This window comes from Chroicocephalus ridibundus, chromosome 9 (genome assembly GCF_963924245.1).
Source record: "Chroicocephalus ridibundus chromosome 9, bChrRid1.1, whole genome shotgun sequence".
Lineage (NCBI taxonomy): Eukaryota > Metazoa > Chordata > Aves > Charadriiformes > Laridae > Chroicocephalus > Chroicocephalus ridibundus.
In genome coordinates this window covers 42,302,845-42,321,944 of record NC_086292.1, presented here as the reverse complement: position 1 = coordinate 42,321,944, position 19,100 = coordinate 42,302,845, and the positions used below count along the sequence as shown (strand labels likewise).

The 19,100-nt window shown below is 39.9% G+C and overlaps 1 protein-coding gene across 1 annotated transcript in view; it reads left to right on the top strand.

Moving 5' to 3' along the window:
* AGBL1 (AGBL carboxypeptidase 1) overlaps window positions 1-19,100 on the top strand; it is a 276,165-nt gene that overhangs the window by 144,055 nt on the left and 113,010 nt on the right. Inside the window, exon 20 of the mRNA XM_063345380.1 lies at window positions 2,952-3,128. Coding sequence (XP_063201450.1) covers window positions 2,952-3,128 — 177 coding nt within the window. The remainder of the gene's footprint in view (window positions 1-2,951; window positions 3,129-19,100) is intronic.

Sequence of the window (19,100 nt, the reverse complement as noted above, 5' to 3'; positions counted from 1 at the left end):
GAATTCAAATGCTGCTTTCAGCATCTGGAGCCTGTCTTGAATCTGCCATGAAGAAAGCAGGAGCAAGGCTCTGAGGCTGCCTGAGAATACTCAACAGCCATCCTATAAAAAAGATTTTGTGGTTCAAATCCTCCCTTTTGCACAAAAAAGGGAGATGGGTGCCTGCTGCAGTTCCTGCCTATGAGTCACCCTCTTCCTTCTTAGGCTGGGGAAAGCGGGTATAGAGGAGAACACATCTGCAATTGCAGACTGCAGCAGAACATCACCCCTGTCTCAGATCTGCTTCCTTCCACTGTTTGCACAGGCTTCTCTCCTGACAGTAGTTGAGGATTCATCTGGCCTCCATGACTGATTCTTCTCCCCAGGAATAAGAACCAAATACTTCCAGAAAATGTTGGTTTTGGAACAGCCTTTGCCTCATAGGCCATAGACTCAGCTGTAGCCTTTGGCAATATACAGGAGTGAGAGTCTTCATTACCTTCTAATGTTTGGTGGCCTCAGGTGACTTGCTCAGCGTTGGCATCACAAAGCCCAGCTCGAAGATTTGTCCTTTTGATAGTCATTCCAGGTCCCTTTGACGGCAATCTCTGCAAGGACATCAGTAAAGAAATACAATTCCATTCTCTCCTAATGGGATTGGAGGTTTACCGACAGGGTCCTGCGTGAGGGGAGTAGCTTCTTTTGCTGTTGTATGTGCTAAATCCAGCTGTGCATGAGGAAAGGAACACAGTCACACTGCTGCATTATCATAAAAGCATCCTTTAAAAGGGTGTGTTTTCACTCTTTCAAAATACACTGTTGAAAGATAATTAATGGGAAGAATAAGCAGAAGAGAAAGAACCATTTGTGTGAAATCCAGCGAACGCTGGTAAAATGAATGGAATATTAAATTCAGATTTGCTAATGCTCCTAAATGAGTCCTGCGTACAGAGACATTACTGTTACCTGCCAGCATTTTTATTTAATTAAATGTAAAAGATCGATTATGCATATAATTTCAGTTGTTTTAAAAAGCTAAACTGGATTAGGGATTTGATTGCTGTAGTTGATAGTATATATTTACAAAAATATGTGTGTGTTAGTTTTCATTCTGCCCTCATCTGAACTATCTGAACCTTCCCATACAGTTTAACTGGATCTCAGGATTGTGCTGAGGCTTATAAACATCTGGGTGATAGGGCTCTGCTGCATTTTTAAATTCCTGTTCCATCCAAATCCAGGAAAACCTGGAAGCGCTGCATGAAAGCATAATGTATTGTGATCCCCATGCAGCAAATAGGACTTTGAAGGCAATCCAGAAATCTTGGGTGCTTACTCTACAGCCAGCAGTCAATTTTAAAGATTTCTGTGCTCAGTATGCCCACAAGAAAGGGAGCACACTGGAGATCTTAAGAGTTAGGCTCGCGGTGGTATCGGATTTAAAATGGAATCTCTCACTTCGTTCCAGTTTTTTCATTTGAAAAATGGCCCTTATAGATCTTTAAATATATACCTTATAGAAGTGGTAAAGTTCATTGAAAGCTGTAGCCAGAATATGCTGAAAAATGAAAATTACTTTTTTTGTTACGGAGATGTGTATGGCTAAGCGTTTTTGCAGGAGATATTGCAAAATAATTTAGGTCAAAGATTTATCATTTACATCAAACGTGATTTAGGAAAAGCTATTATTCTTTCACTTTCAATGAAACCAAATATTCCCATATAGTCCTATGAAGTAAAGCTCAACAAAACAGAACTACAGTTGCTCAGAATCAGTCAGTGAAACTGATTGTTATTGGAAAGTGAAATTAGCTGTTTGGCTTTCACCGCTCAAACTGAATGAAATTCAAGGGTAAATGCCATTAGCAATAAGTGGGAACTCCTCCTATATGATTCCATTCAGTTCCGATGTTTAAGGAAGCTGTCATCAGAGAAATAATGAATGTCCTCATTTTGCTTGCTCTTCTCTAGATGGATCAAATGGTCTTTGACGTATGTTGTGGTATATGTAGTATACCAGCACTAAAGTTTAGACATATCCGTGTCACATACGTGAATGTATATATGTGTGTTTGTGTGTTCATAAAGGGCCAGTTTCTATATAGAGTGTTCATGTATCTAGTATATGTTTTTATAGAGTGTAAAAGTAACACATTTAGCATTGTGTAATGACTAAGTAAGTGTTGCCTCTGCACTGATGGAAATATTTGATACTGCAGTGTATTAGGAGTGTTTATAGACTTTGGGAAATACAATTTCTAGAATAAGAGAATCACTCAGGGCTAAGATGTAATTTTTACTGGTTTTTCATGATTATTTTTTATTGTGCTTCTCTAAATGAAGTGTACAAAATATATCATTTGGGGTCAGCTGAGAATATTTTGGTTTGTTTCACAATGCAACTTAGTTAAACGTTGAGCTCCGTTTTCATATAATTATGTGTGACTTTCTGTGAGAATACACGACCGCTTTCTCTGCTCCCTGTTAGGTTCAGACAAAACTTCCATAGCTGAATCCCGTGTCAAATTGTGGATGGATGGTGGAAGGGAGATATAGTGTAGGTGGAGAGGGGAGAATGGGAATATCAGATACTGAACTGTGACTGGAGCCCTCTTGGCAGCACAACGGGAAGGTGTGGGTTAATGTCGAAGCAGCTTGAAAACAAAATTTTGTAAGTGATTTCAGCAGCCCCAAACTATTTGGTGTGAAAATGTTTTTGGTTTTTTTTGGAAGGAGATATACCAAATGTACTGGATATTTTACATTTCGGTCCTTGGGATGAAACAAATATTAGAGTCTGAGGATTTCACATGGGATGGACATAATGCGCTGGCTGGAGCTCTCAGTTTCTACAGATAGATTTGATGATAAGACACATTAAAAACCACAGGTCTCTGTATGTGTGAGTATGATGTAAATGGATGCACATCTGTTCAATTCATTTTCTCATCGCTGCTGATATTTTTTCATAGACTCTTCCTAAAATCCTGGATAAGGTGGCCCCTGCGTTTGTCATGAACAGCTGCAGCTTCCTGGTGGAGAAGTCCCGGGAGTCGACAGCCCGGGTGGTGGTATGGAAGGAAATGGGTGTGCTGAGGAGCTACACCATGGAGAGCACGTACTGCGGCTGCAGCCACGGACTTTACAAAGTGAGTAAATCTTTCAAAGAACCCTGTGCCACCCCCCTCCTAATGCACATCTCATGATCTTGGAAGGCCAAAGCAGAGGAGGTGGCCGCTGTCTTTATGCTTAGCATTGTCTGCTCTCTCCAGACCCACGTCTGGAGCCGAAAGCATTGAGCTGAAGGAATGAGTGTTTTTGAGATGATACAGGGCGCTTATCCTTGTGAAGGCATTCACAGTGTTGTTAAAAACGCGTTGGCGGTCATATGGACATCTTTGAGCTTGTTCTAAGGTGATTAACTTGAATACTAGTGGCACCACGCGCTTTGGTACGGGCAGCTATCTGGGCATTCGCCTGGCTAAACTGAAGAGTCTGTACTGAGAATCCTGCATTTGGAGTTGCCTGTTACTGACAGCCAAAGGTCACTAATCTAAGTCTAGTTTTGACAGCTGTCCGTGAGCTCAAGGTATGCCTGTGACTGTGATCTAAACAGACCTGAATTCCATACAAAATGAAGTTCCAGACTTGGTAGGAAGGGCTGTACTCGGGCTGAATGGATCAGAGTCTGTGAGATCTCTTGGTACTTTTTAAGTACACAGGATGAACCGTGGTAATTGCATTTGAGTGATCACAATTCTCCATTCACTCACATGGTGTGTTCTTTCTCTTGTTGCATTCCCACACCTGTTGCTTTTATTGAAAGGCTTCCATATTCCACCTCATTTCTCCCACTAGGGAGCAATCCTTATCTATACAGCATTAACAAGCAGTTAAGGATCCTAAAAGACGCTTAAGGAAAGAGCCATTATTACAAATAACAATTAATTAATAAGACATTCAAATGATTATGTTTGGAAGCTCTATACTAATCCTTTTACCTCTCTGTAGAACGCAGCCAGGAAGTACTCAGCTGCTGTTTTAACCATGCTCTGCTATACACACATCAATTCCAAGACAGGAAAGGCAGAAGAAAAAAACCGGCAGACTGTTTAAAGAAAGAGAATATAATTGCCCTGGGCATTACATCTAACACTCCCTACTCCTGAGAAGTGCTAATGGTTTTTTAATAGGCACCACAGGTCAAGACAGTGGTTTTGAATCTTTTTTAGACAGTGGGGGAAAATCTACTTCGACTGAAGTCAATGACAAAACTCCTAGTGATCTCCATAGAGGGGGATTTCACTGATTTCCTAGATAACCACAGTTGAGACCTAAAAACAGCAACACATCAGACTGAACGATTTGTTCTTCTCCTTCAGCGTCTGTGAGGTCTTTAACCCAAATTTGCTTAATTTGTGCCATTATATGCTGAAATAGTAGAAAGAGAACATTAAATGCCACATTCAGATGTTGCATTTAAGCACTGTGCCATTCACAGGGGCCCTCTCTTATATAGTAGGGGCACCAAAAATAAGCAGAAAGACTTCATGTAGATGGTTCAGGATTCCTCTTTTTAAAGAAATCCTTTAAAATGTGTGAAATTGCTTTCTATCTTCTTTCTTGTCCTCTTTTTCATCACTGATCAGGAACACAGGCAGCCACTGAGGACAAGAGCAAGTTGACATTGTTGGCTTGTGACTGGTGACAGAATCTCATGTTCTCATGGCCCATAAGGAAGTCTGTAAGCCGTAAAGCAGTTCTAAAACCTTCATTCTGAACACCCTGAAAAGCTGAGTCCCATTTGGATCGTTGAGTTATTGTTATGAGGTCACATATCCCTCTTTTTTTTTTTTTTTTCTTCTTCTTTGTTTAGGATTATCATTTGTCTCAAAGATGGAGGATACATAAATATTCCCATGAGGGGGCATTTTTTTCACCATTTCTTCATCGTAAAGATAATACAAACACTTTTTGCAGCTTCTCTGATTCAGACAGCTTTATAGTATTTGCTCTTTTTTTTTTTTTCCAAGTACATCAAGTACCTAACTGATTGGTATCAAAATGGAATATAATTTCTGACACTTATGCTGGAGCTGCATATAAATGCATAAACTATCTCTTTCAAATAATCAATATTAACAGGCTATTTCCTCTTCCTTTTAGCTGTCTTTAGAGTTGGTTCTTGCTTGCTTGTTTCCTTGTTCTTACAAGTGGATTATTTAGGGTATGGACTTGACAGGCTGACCTGAAGATTTTGTTGCATAATACTGTTTAATACTGAGCTGCCATCTATCAAGCCCAAATTACTTCATCAGTATCTGGAAGCCTTGAAATTATTCCTGCAAACTGGAAATTTATCACGTTAAGAGGTCACACTTTTCTAGAAACCCCGGCCTGAGTTCTTCCCTCTTGGACCGATGTGTGGCTGAGACTAATGCTCTGGCAGGAGATGTCAGCATCCTATATTTAGAGTTTTCTGATATTTGGATTAGCAGATGTGTGTTTAACTGTGAGTAGAATCAGTTTCTTAATTGCATAGGATTGATCTCCCTGCAGGGATATATCTAGAATCTCCCCTGGACAAGGATGCCCTTATGTTTTTGATACTTTTATACCTTGAAGTACAGTACAAACAGCAGCTGGGATTTAAAACATCTCATTATATGCCGAAGAGGCTCCCACGTCCAGCATCATTCTGTGAATCAGTGGTCAAACTTCTAATAGAGCACAGCAGACCTGGATCCTGGTCCTTGGCTTTCTTCCTGCTTGGAAGTGATGAAAGTAATTCATTCAAGTAGCTGTTTTGGGGGCTATGGGCACAGGTACAGTGCTTGGACTTGCACAGGGACATCTGGTAGGGATTGTGCAAAGGGTTTAGGAAATGCAAGAAAGCCGTATAGAGGCAGCAAGAGGTTAAAATATCAATTGTACGAGGCTGGTAAACGTGCCCCCACTTACCACATGTCGAGGAAGGGCTGAGGTAAACCACAATCTAGGGGTTTTTCTGATAGAGTCCAGAAAAGATTGCTAGAGTTTTTTTTTCAAGGGATGTGTGTGTCTTCTCTTGGGTTGAAATATAGCCTTCATTTTTAAAAAAAGGTTTTAGTGACTGAAAGATAAGGCAGGAGTTTGGTACTATTGATATGTAAATGAGAAAGAATAGTGACCCCAGCCTCATTTAAAAGTCATTTGTTTTCAAATGGGGAGGAGGGCGACATGAGAGGAGAAAAAAGATGGTTTGTCTCTGTCAGTCTCCCTGTGTGATCAATGGAAACACAATAAGCCAACTACCCTTAAGGAAGCGAAACTTAAAACTAAAGGAACTATTGATCTTATCTAAGGTTTTGTTCAACCTAAGGAAGAAGAAAAGAAGGCGAAAACATATCCAAACTCTTTTTTCATTTTGTCTGGATTGCCTGATTCAGTCTTAGAGGAGCAGTGGCTCAGTTTGAAAGTTGCTAAAACCAAAGCAGCCATTTTCCACAGGGAATTCTCCCTTCTGCTTCTGGCAGTCTACAACCCTGTGGTCAAACCAGAAAACAGTGTGTTTTGTAAAAAAAAGACAAGCTAAAAAGCAAAAAAAAACCCCACACCAGACAAACATCCACTCAAAAACCCACACACACACACCACCAAAGCTAAAAAACCTGCTTATCGTTTATTTTCTTGTGTGAAGGTAGTCTGCGTTGTTCCCTCGTTGGAGCTTTTACACCTCCAGCTCACCCTGTGATTGTTATTGCTGCCTCCCGTTTGTGGAATGTTGAGCCCCTTCTCATCTTTGGCTTTTAAAAGACTAAAAGCAAGGCTGTACTGTAAGAAGTTCTGCTGAGTACAGGTACAAGCATGGCCCCAAAAGAATCTCCAGCGACACATGTTGACATTTTCCTGAATTTCTTGTGTGATTTATTTTTAAGCTTCTGTATCTCTTTGCTCTACCATGCTTTATCATATTACTGTTTCACCATTCTTCTTGATTCCTTGTTACCTGGCCTACTAACGAAGACCCTTCTATAGCATATTGGACCGTGCTGTTCAGTTTGTTACTGCATCTATCATCCTACAAGTTAGTATCTTTTTGTATTATGGTATACAGCTGAGTTCTAAGCTGTACGTCTTGGCAATATAGCGAATCTCAAAGATTCAGCTTCATGCTCTGTGCTATGTTGGGAAAGCATTCTCCTTGTCATGTTGTGCCTGGTGGAGGAAAGGCAGTACTAACGGAAATAGATTTTAGCTATAAACAACAAGGAGTAACAAATGAGTTTTAAAATTATTGCAGATATCTTGTCAGTGCCCTTTAAAGGAGATTTTGCTAGTGATATGTGTCCCTCGTTGAAGCAAGCCTTTGGGAGAACTGAGGGAAAAAAACAACATATTTTTTTTTTTTCTATCCAGTCTAATGCTTTTGAGTCAGAGGAATCGAATACCCCAAATTTTCTCATCGGGTTTGATTAGAGGGAAAAGCCATCCCTTTGCAGAGGCACTGGAAGCAGAGAGCAGCATCAAGCAGTGTGGCCATACAGTTCATAAGACTTATCGATACTCGTTCAAAATGTCTTTGTTGGACAAAAGTAGTGAGAGTTAGTCTAATAAATAGGAAGACCTGATATTATCCATCCCCTTTAACCTGGCTAGCATGGGCTGAGTTATTCAAAATGAGTGGTGAGCCAGTGATTTACTATGGAAGTGTGGCTGAACTAAACCAATATGCCAAGATGAAAGTCTTTCTTCTTTCTACTCCTTCAGAGGTGGACTTCTCTGGTTTGGCCTGTTTCTGCCCAAATTAGCCATATTGTTACCAATATATGATTTGTCCACTGAATTACTACTTCTTTGTAGTTATCTTTAGGCAATGAAATACTTTCTTCATCTTCCTCACTATTGAAGATGGCTTAATCAAATTTCTGTGAGGATTTTTTATGTAGGCTTTATTCATAAGCAGTTTATTACAGTTAAAGGTCAGAAATGGAGTTGTTTTGACGGAGTTTGTGGGTCACATGATGCTGCTTCTGTTCTCTGGTAAGATGTATGTTGTTCTGGTAATTGGAACTCTGGTGCACAAACTTACAAATAATTTTAATTTGGCCCCTTGCCAGCATTCAGCCACCACCAAAAACGTTTTCAGCAATATTCTTGCCATAAAGCATATTTGATAGGTATTTGCATGAAGAAAAAAATAAAATATATTCTGTGCTTTCTGGTGTACATTTCTGTAAAATGTTTACATCATCTTTGCAAGTTTGACAGGCTTTTCCTCATTTCTGATTTCTTTTGTCCCCCAGAGCTTACACTTTTCCTAAGTATGGGTAAGTCTCAAAAGCATTCAAAAGTTTCTTTTCAAAAAAAATCATCTCTAAAATGTGTGTTTAGCTGACTCTCGGTGCTCTGGGGATCTCATTCAAAAGCAGATGCGGAGAATAAGAAAGAATGATTTTCTTTCTGATAGTTCTGCTTCCAGTTCTGGTCCAAAGTGGCTCAAATTGGAAGCAGCTGTAATAGCAAGAAAAGTATAGAAAAAAATGGTTATCTAAGAGTAATCTAAGGACTGAAGGTTCAAATTAAGGGGTTTGTTCGGTTTCCTTAAGTTGTTACCCAAGGCAAAAGTTTGCATCCTATTTGCTTTCTTTTCCTGCTTTGTTTATTTGCGCCAACCCCTTGTGATAATTGATTGATGATGCAATTTGTAAGATATTCTAATTTTACCTTTTAGGCTTGTGGGCCTTGCTTCATAAAACTATGTAAGGGTTAATGGCATTTTGGAAGTGGGGAGAGAGGAGAGAAAGGATTTCTGAGCAAACAAATCAGGAGATGGTGGGCGTTTGTCTTCCTTAGAGACTTGTAGATTCTTATATGAACTGCTGCAGGATTTTTCCTTGTTAGGTGTTTTTATTGGGTTTTTTTGTTTGTTTCCTTTATTATTTGACGAATAATGGCAACTGAGAAATCACAGGCTTAACTGCGCTCCAGTCTGTTTGGTTCATGCCACGTTAAACGATAGGAGCGTGAAGGTGTGCGGGCTTTGGCGCTCTAAGATTGTTTGGAAAAGTAAATCACAGAACTGAGGGAACTTTGTAGGGATTCTTTGGGCCTTACATCTCCAAGAAAACTGGAGTTTGTCAGTAGGACTATTCTGGCTGGTCTCATCTTTCTTGACAGGTGATAAGACAATCGTATTAAGGCAAGCGTGACCAAAACCCCATGAGATGTAACCATGTCTGTTCTCAAAAGTAACGGGTGTTATTGCTTTTTACTATTTTTTTTGTTGAAGGTGCTCAATATTGTCTTATGGGAGGGCCACCTACGTGCATTTGAAGTCTGTAAATTTTGCAAGAAGGTAATTCAGGCCTCCACAGAGGCCTCCACAGTCTGTTTAGCCTTGCGGTTTTGGAAGAGATCAGTAGTTGAGTAGGGTCATTTTACTTGTGATCATTTCTAGAAAAGGCTTATTTTTTCTTTGGGTTCTTTGGGGGCAGGGGAACTGGTTTGGGTTTTTTTAACCCTATATACGGCAAAACCCATTTTCTGGCACTAGTATGACTGCTTGAAGCTTTTTGCTGAGAACACTCGGCCTCTCTTCCAGTGTTTGCCAAATGTGGGTGTTTTGTGAGTGGCTCTGGAAAATCAATGGTCTCTTAATCTAATAAGCTGAGTTTGATGCTGTACAAATGAACTATTATTTTGTCAGAGTGACCGAATAATTCCTTACCTCTTTCAAGAAGTTAGTATAGTGGTGGTTGCCTGTGAAATACTGTGAGCTAGTCCGTCTGTTGAGGTGTCCCATAAATGCTGCCATGAAACAGATTTTGGAAGAAGTCCTCCCTGGCACCTGCTGCAGTGGATTTCAGCTGTCACTCAGGCCATCTGCTTTCCTGTTCCCGAGTTGAAAGATTCAAATGTTAGGGGACTGCGGGATGTTCCATTGTGTTTAAAATCACATAGTTACTAGAAACAGGGGAGAATGACACTTGGAAAAGAATGGACTCATAGCTTTCTTTAGCCTCCCTGTCCCCAAAGCACTCGGGAAGTATTAAAACTCGACACAAGAATGGTCAGAGAGCACTGGGCAACAGTATTTTAGTCTTTCTCATTATTGATGTGTACCCGCGGAATGATATATTGGACGCTTTTTCTATATGTGACAAAAGATGATCACTGATGCTAGCTGGATCACGGATTAAGATACTAATTTAAATTGTTACGTTTTATTTCAATTATTTCTGTTGTTATGTTCAGCCAGCTGTAACCCTGACTTCCTAAGTTCAGTGGTGTTGTATCAAGGTATATTTGGATAATTGGCTTTAGAGAGATATTCCAGAGACCTTGACATTCTTGGAAGGAAGGAGGGGTTAGCAATGCACTGGGAATAGCTTGTGAACGTGTTCGCTTCCTCTTAGACCCTGTCTGAAAGGAAACAAGAGTGCCTCTGCTAGCTCCTTTGCTGATAAAAACAAGGAGAGGCATCAGATTTTATCCTTAGTCATGTACTGGTTGGTAAGTTATTCTAACTGCAGACCTGTAAAGAAAATGGAAAAGGCTGTATGGAAGGGCTGTCACAGTGGTGATTTTAACACACCTCAAACTGAGTTTGAGGCATCTGTAGTGGGAATGAGCCCCAGGGAAGTCAAATCACAGCCTACTCCCACAGCATTAGTCTTTCAGGCTTGCTGTGTGATTCTGTTCTGAACTTTCCCACCAAGGTTAGTACTTGTGTACTAAGGTTAGTATAGTGTAGGTTAGTACTGATCCGCTGGTATTTCCAGATATTTCAGTCCCAGACTTAGCTTTTGAGACAGCATTTTCACACAGGAGTGATGAATCTTTCTAGTATGGAAATGGGCAGACCTATTAATGGTGCCAAAATACGTGGTTTATGATATTTAATTGCCACAGCAACATAGTTATTAGGCTGAAATTACATGTCTTTTGGTTTGTAGCCAGATAACCTGTGCTTTCCATCCCTGTTAGGCTATATTGAGACAAATGAGTTAGTCCTGAATGAGAACTCTCCGCAGGTATCCCAGGGTGATGCTGCAGGCTGCCACGGAGCAGTCCTAGCAGCTGAGATAACTTAGGGCTCAAAAGTGGTGTCCTCATGCCGTTTTATGCGCATGGACGCTTCCCTAGATTCCTTTTCCTTCAATGTAAAGACATGCCATCGTATAGCTGTAGAAACAGGAGTGCTGAAGATAACAATTAGAATAAAATGGAATAGACAGAAGACTGTAGATAGAAGAACATAGGAACTTAGGTCCCATTTTAGGACCTCAGAGTCATGCAAATCATGTTTCTCTGTCTCTCCCACTTAGTTATTCAGGCTAAGAAATAGAATGCAAATCACGGCTTGGCAGAAAATATAGCTGCTATATCTTAAACCAGATTTTTTTTTGGTAAAAGCATGTTACAGGAGGAGAAAAATATGGTCCTGAACCACGAAGAAGTGAAAAATTTGCTAGCTTCTCTGCCTTTTGGAACCAATTTCAAAATTGACACTATGGGGATGTCTGCTTCTCCAGCTCCTGAGCAGACAGCCTGGCTCAATCTTCAGCCCTTTGGCAGAAGTAGTATCTTAAATCAACTCCTTTGTCTCTGCTGTTGATAGATTATTGGGTGCTGACTGGCTGTGTAACTGGAGAATAGGTCCCATGCCATATGGTTAAATTATGGTACAATAAAAAATGCCTATGGGGTGAGGTCATAATAGATCTGACTCCACAAAGCTGGGAGGTATCCAGTTCTGTTGAAGTGCAAAGGACATGGCTGGCATGTAGAATAGCAAAGCAGAGCAATCATGTACCGCCTCCTTGGCCCACTCTTTTCCACCATCATATAATTGAACCAGTTGTCTTAGCTCTGCTGTTTACCCCTTCTGTTTGGGACTCAGCCTTGGAGTACTTGTTCCAACAAATCCCTGCAATCTCCTACATTCCTTTCACTAGCTGTTAGCAATTTCTAGTTGGTAGTTTGCTTTTTATTAAACCAAGGGACATCACAAACTCTGTGGGGCTGATGTGTGGAAAATGGGGATTATCTTGATTCTTTCCCGTCTTGAATGCTGATGTTCCTCTAGATTTTTTTTTTCCCTGATGTGTTATAAACAACTGCTATTTCTGCTTTGTTTATGAGATCTTTCCCTCGACTGCTTTTCCACTTCCCTAGATAGGTGTTTGCAACCCAGTCTTTCCATATTCCAGTGCTGTACTCGAGAAAGGTGGTGACAGGTACTGAGTTAGAGGGGGTTATCAAACTGTTTCCATACAAAAGGAATCAGAAGTGCAAGTATCCTGTCATACCCATTGTCTAGAATTTGAGAGAGCAGGATTAGCTGGAAGAATCCCAGGTTTTGACATTACAGATCTGGGCAACCTCTATACTTGAAGCAAAAAAAAATCCATTTGCAATTGCACTTGAGGTTGCATGGAGAAAAGATTGCATTTTGTGAGGGAACAAGACATGAATCAATGGCCAACCTCCATATTTTCACCCTGCTGGCAAGATACTGTTATTATGGCCCCATTTGAAAATGAACAAACCCAGCGTACTCATGCAGAGACATAAAAACAACAAATGTTGTCACCTTGTGACAGTGGGAGTGGGTCCTTCCATGTGCTGTAAGGAGGAATAAACTCTCCTGTTATTAAAATCAATGCTGCCATGCTCAGAAGTCAAACTGTCTTTTGTAGTGCCAGAAGGCTGAAAATGACTAGCAATTTGTGGTCAGGCTAATCTCTGAATTGTATTTATTCAGTTTATGGGTATAGCTGAGGACCTGGTTTGACTTCAGATGTGGGTTTGTTAGAGCCTTAGCTACGCTCACAGAACAAATTATTAGAGCAAACAGAAAACTACAGAAGTGAAGCAAACTAGATGCTTAAAGATTATTTTAAATTTTCTATTATAAATATTATAGTGGTGACGGAAATTGCAGTCACATACATGTATGTGATTTTTCCGGATGAAATGTTACTGTTCTATCTGAAGCCCACTAAGCAATCCTGAATGTCATGACCTTGAATGCCCATGGGATTTCAGTCTGCTAAAGAAAAACTCTTGGGGAGGATAAGGGATAGAAAAGCAACATTCCTAATGAAAACTAACTGCAGTATTTCAATGGTGTCCCTTTAAAAGTCCAAATATCATTGCACATCATCCTTTCAAGTTTTCTGTGGAATTACAGCAGCTAGCTTTTTGATTTCTGATGTCTCTCTTGCTTGTTAATCTGGCCCCGTGTGGATTTATTGTACAAATCTATTTGGCAGCTGAAAATTGCCCTTTGATGAAGCTCCTAGTCTAATCATGAACTCCTCAGGCATGGAAAATAAGAATAGGGAGGTGGCAAAAGCACAGGCTAAAAGAGCCATGTTTGTCTTTCACTCTGCATGGATTTTAGAAGCATCTAAATTTCAAAGTCTTTCACACACAGGATTTTCTGCGAAGATTGATTTTGCTCCTCTTAAGATCATAACATTTGCCATGCTGGATCAGACCATTGGTCCATATAATCAGGTATCCTGCTTCATACAGAGGCTGGTTCCTCACGGCTCAGAAGAGAACAAAACCAGCCTGTAATGCAACTGATTCAATTACACTAAGACATGGAAAGGAAATAATCCTACCAGCCTGACCTGCCTCTCCTTCACTTCATCCGCTGCAGCACGGGGCCTGATTATCATTATCAAAACCTTGAAATAATGAGCTACGTTCTCTGTGAATAATTATGGCACTTTTTCATCCCCTTTCGTAATCTTTTCTCAGACAGGGCTTCCTGCAGCAGTGAATTCCACTAGTTGATGCCTATAATATGTATATGCTGTCCATCATTAAATGTAAACTATATTTTGAAATCTGATCTCCCTTCTTTCTCTGTTCTGTCCTTTTGCTGGGTTCTGTATCCTTTGTAAGATGCACTTTCCCACAGTTGCAGTTGTTCCCAGTCTGTTTGGTCTGTCAGCACTCTATCCGTGTTCACTGCCATCTTTATGCCTCTATTATCTACTCCCAGGTCCCCTGGTCTGGTCTGCTCTAAAATCAAATTGGATGGTCTATTCATTCTCTCCAGTCTCAAAATCTATAGATACATCCTGGTTCTACCCGTCTCTTGTCTCTTTGGTCGATTTCTTTTTGTTTCCAATCCAGTTTTATTTTTTCACATGTGCTAAACTCTTGTAGTAATTGTGTTATCTTTTCTCTCTATTTTTCTTTTTATAACAAAATTTGTTTCAAATTACCCAATATACCAGGACTGACTGTTATTCCTCTGCATTGAAAGTACTAAATTCTTTCCTCACTGACAGAGTATTGACATTTCTTTTTGCTTAAATCACAATATATGCCCTTGCGTGCTACTCTAAACATCATAAATAATACATGCGTGCCTGCAGACTGCACCTTGTGGTGGGTTTGTCTTTGAGTGTAGGGTCAGGTCTTCCAGCTGGAGAAGGTGGGTATTGCATGAGCCCACACTTGGAGATTCTGCTTCTGTCGCAGCTTCTTGAGTGTGACAATAGTGTCCTTTCTACCTAGCACAGCTCCACAGCCTCTCTCCCTTTCTGGGACTTCGAACACTGGAAGGAGGTGGTGGGGGATCCCAAACCAACAGTAGCAGAGAGGTCAGCATGCCGTGCTGCACATGTATGAGATAGATGCACATGGTGGCATATGAAGCAGGACTCAGAAGCAGAAGTCTCAAGTGTGGACTGAAGACAAATATTTCCGTGTCAGAGTAAGAGCAAAGAGGGCTCAGTTCTCCTGCTCTTGTCTGCCATGTCCAGACACAGCCTATCCTATAGCAGGGAAGGCTGCAGTTGCTGGGAAATGTATTAGGCACTGAAAACAGAATCTTAATAACAAATATATGGAGTTTTAATGTCCAGAAAGAGACCATTTAGGTCGTCAGGTTTGACCTCTTATATACATCATAAGCCTTTGGGTTTCACCCAGGCAGCTTTGTACAAAGCCTGGTAACTTCTGTTTTGTGTAAGTAGGTTTTGTAGAAAAACATTGACTGAATTTGAGAACATCGCATGATTGGAAACCCATCTGGTCCCCTGGTATTTTGTTCCAGGGGTCAGTAACTGTTAAATATTATTGCCTTATTCTAATTTGAATTCATCTGCCTGCTGTTTTCAGCTGTATTCTTGTTATTTTTCTCTGCTAGCTTAGAGAGACCTTTAGTAACTTGCAATTCGTTCGCTTAAAGGTACTTACACAATGCAACCGAGTCACCTTTCAATCTTTTTTTGATAATTAAACAGGCTGAATTCTTTAATAGTTTGTCTGTATCAGAACATGCAGGAAAATGTCTCTGAATTAGCTAAAGGTGCGAGTGGAAAGTCCTGTGCTAAACCACATTAAGCTACATGTCAACATTCTGAAGCAGAATTAAGGTAGCCTTAATTAAATTTGGCTTAATTTACTTTAGAAATGAGTTAAGCCAAACTGAATTGCAAACACTTTAATGCTGAATAACAGAGCAGAAATATGTGCTTCTGTATGTGATGAACTTGTACTTTTAAAGAAAGGGTATGCTTATGCCGAATGAACTCTGAGGCAGAAGTTGACATGCCTAGCAGGGAGGGTTTTGGATGGAATTTGGGGTGTTATGGTTTATCTTTAGGTAACACACTGTATTGCATACTGCATATGGATGATGAAGGAAAAAAACTGCTGTGATCTGCCTTGGATGTGTTATATTCTAATTTTTGTCCAAAGAAGAAATTTTTGATGCATTCACTGCCAGATGGCGGGAGATCTATAAGAGAAGATACGTGGTCTAGAAGGAGACGTTTCAGCACAGCATACAACCTGCGGGAATGCAGACATCAGGGACAACTCAGAAATTATTTGCATACACGCCATAAGTGTGGAGCGATCAGACACAAGGAAGCTGAAGATAGGAGAAATCAAAAAAGGTGTTGGTTACTCATAGCCAAGAGTAGAAAGAGAATTTGGAGACGTTCAATGCTGATGTTGTGTGATATTCTTCTCTCAGATACTCATTGAGATGGCTACTGCCGTATAGAGAGTTAAAAGAATATCTTTGAATGCCTTCTGGTGTAAAATAGAAAAACACTGAGATTTGTTCAAGCAAGTATTTGTCCTTAGTGAGCTTCACTTCGGAAAAGCGGACAGAGGAGTAAACAGAAGTGTAATGTGACAGTGCATTGTCTGCCTGGAGCAAAAGAATAAGATACGAAGGCAAGTTTGGATGATGCTTGTTGGAAACACACGGCAGAGAAGTACATGGAATGGTGTATCATAGGAAAGACAAAAATCTTGGTGATTTTGTCAGAGAGCTTTTTAATGCTGTAAATAAGGGAAGGAAAGAAAGATGGAAAGGTAACCATTGGTTGCATAACTGACAGGAAGACCTTTTTTGGAGAAGTGACTCATGTTCCAGTGGTCATGGGGATCACATGGATGAGGGACCCTTGTGCTTCAGAGGAAGAGAACTAATCTCTCACGAGGCCAAACAAAATAATGCTGAAGGAGGGTGGAGATGGGGGGAAGGGAAAAAAAAAAAGGCAAGATCGATGAAAAGAAATGCAGTTCAAACTCAAACAGCTTGTCATGAAGACATTGAACCACTGTGGGGAAACCTGCAGAAGGAATGTATTTCTGAAATGTCTGTGTACTACTGCTAAGCATCTGGGTAACGAGCAATTGAAGGACCTCGCTGATAAAGTATAATGTAATTGGTTGTACTGAAACCTGCTGGGAAAAGTACATTTTTGGAATTTCAGAATCTCCAGATACTAGTTTACCCCCTTCTTGGGAAGGACAGAAGAGGTAGAAGTAACCATGTGTGGCTGGGATGGGAGTGAATGGCAGTCTGTTACATCTTCATTTACTGATAATTCAGTAATGCATATTGTAAGTATGTTGACAAAGTCTAGGAAATAAGCCAGCGTGGCACACTGAATCAAACTAGAAAATGGGACAAGTTACCTCATAAGTACTTGTATTCAGTAAACAAAAAGTAAATGTGTAGCTACAGACTTCAGTATGGGTGAGAGACACCTGAGATTTCGTGCAGCAGCAGTAAATACTATTAAAGATTCCAGACATTACAGATGATTATTTTCTAACACAAAAGATGTCGTATCCAGTGTAACTCTATTTTGGACTCATTATAATAGGAAAGGATGAATTAGTCTTTGATGTGGGAGTTTGTGGTTACTTAGACACCAGTGATCGTGACCCAATTACATGTAATATGGGAAGAGGACAGTGTTCCTATTAACATGTGTGCATGTATATTTTTTTCCTTAATTATGGATGATTTTCCAGAGCTGAGAAAATATTATAAGTAAAGCAGACCACAAGAGGAAAAAAATATACAGAAGTATTATGAATAAAAATTGAATCCTTTTTTAAATGGATTTTGTTGCATATCCAAAAAGGCACAATTCCCTAATCAAGAAATTGAGGACATATTCAGTTAAAACTGATCGTGGTTTAGTAGCAAAAAGAAGGCAATAATTAGAGTGTAGAGGACAGTGAATCATAATATTGATGAAAAATCTGCTTGATAGATTGATTATAGTAAGACAGATTTCTGTTATTTCAGTCTCAGTTTCTTATTTGTTAGCACTAATTGTTTACCAGTATTTCTGAATGTAATGGGTAAACAACAGTAGAGGTCATTTTCCTAAATGTGGCTGATGAAAGTAATCTTCTGAGGGATAATAGCCTAGATTTATTGTCTCTGAACAAAGAAAACAGGGAAAATAGATAGCAGCCAATGTAACGTAGGAAATGGATGTAAGGAGCTAAACAGTAAAAATTCCTGGCAGTCAGCACTAAGAACAGTGAGAAAGCATTTGGTACCATAAATAGAAAATAAGCTCTGGAACACTATTATAGGAAGTACTGCATTGACAACATTGTTAAACACATATATTTGTTAAAGTAGTATCTTTAATTTGTTAGAGGTCTTTCTTTTTCCACCCATAATGTTATTAGTCTTTCCAAAGATTATGGTGTGTTATAGTCTGGCCGTTCTCAATAATGATGATGCTAAACACTGATTATCATTCCCCTTATCTCATCTTCCTCTGGGATTTATTAGATCATTGGAATAGGTGGAGAGGGAACACGCTGTTACTCATCAGGACCTTTTGTATCTGCCATGGATTGCCATCTGTAAGGCAAATCTATTCAGTTTGTTCCCTCTGCCCAGAAATGGGAAATCTTCCACTCTGTTGACTGACCACTTAGTCCTAGCAATTCCCTCCCCCCCCACCCCCCAGTAGGGATCAGATTTAAAGAGACCAAAGTCTTACCAGGCTGCTACTAGGACTTACACCTCCAAAGATGGTTTACCTCATTTTCTGTTGTCATCACCATCGCTATAGTAAACGCTTCCTCAGCAACTTTCACCTCAGGAGAGTAAAACACCAGTATATAGTTGTGGAAAGCAGGTGGTGTCTTTGAAAATTTCTGATACTTCAAGCAATGTTCCCGTTTTGCACCGGAATCAAAACACAGCCTTTTAAAGTGACTTGTAAAAATTAAAAACAACCAATCTCAGAATAGATTATTATCTTCCTTTGGGCTGAAGAAAAGTCAGATGCCAGTCTGCCTGATCAAAGCAAGGAGTTACATCACCGTATAGTTCTTTGTTGAACTTATCCCTGCTTCTCATGTAAGAGTTGTTATATTTTGTGTAAATAATAGAATCATAGAATTGTACAGGTTGGAAGAGACCTTTAAGATCATCAAGTTCAGGCATAATGTGAAATTCTTTGAGCCAGGAAAGACTAATTTTGTAACTCGGTAGCAACAGTACTCACCTAAAACGGAACAACCCCAGTCTAAACCACTGTTCCAATTAATATTTAGTTGTTCACAGGGAACAAGGGAGCTCAATTGGAAAGGGTATCTTTCTTGTGGGGTCTGATCAAAAGTGCACACAAGAGCTGAGCAGCTCTCCCTGAGAAAAGTCACCTCTAATCTGTTATACTCCTGCAAAAAGTTTTGGCTTTGATTAAAAAAAAAAAAAACAAACCAAGTTTTCTCAAAACATTTCTAACCAAATCTTTTACTGTGTCCTGCCTCTTCTTGGCTTTTGGAATAAAGCGGAAAGTTTCCTTTGGGGGTGATGGAGATGATGACTGAAC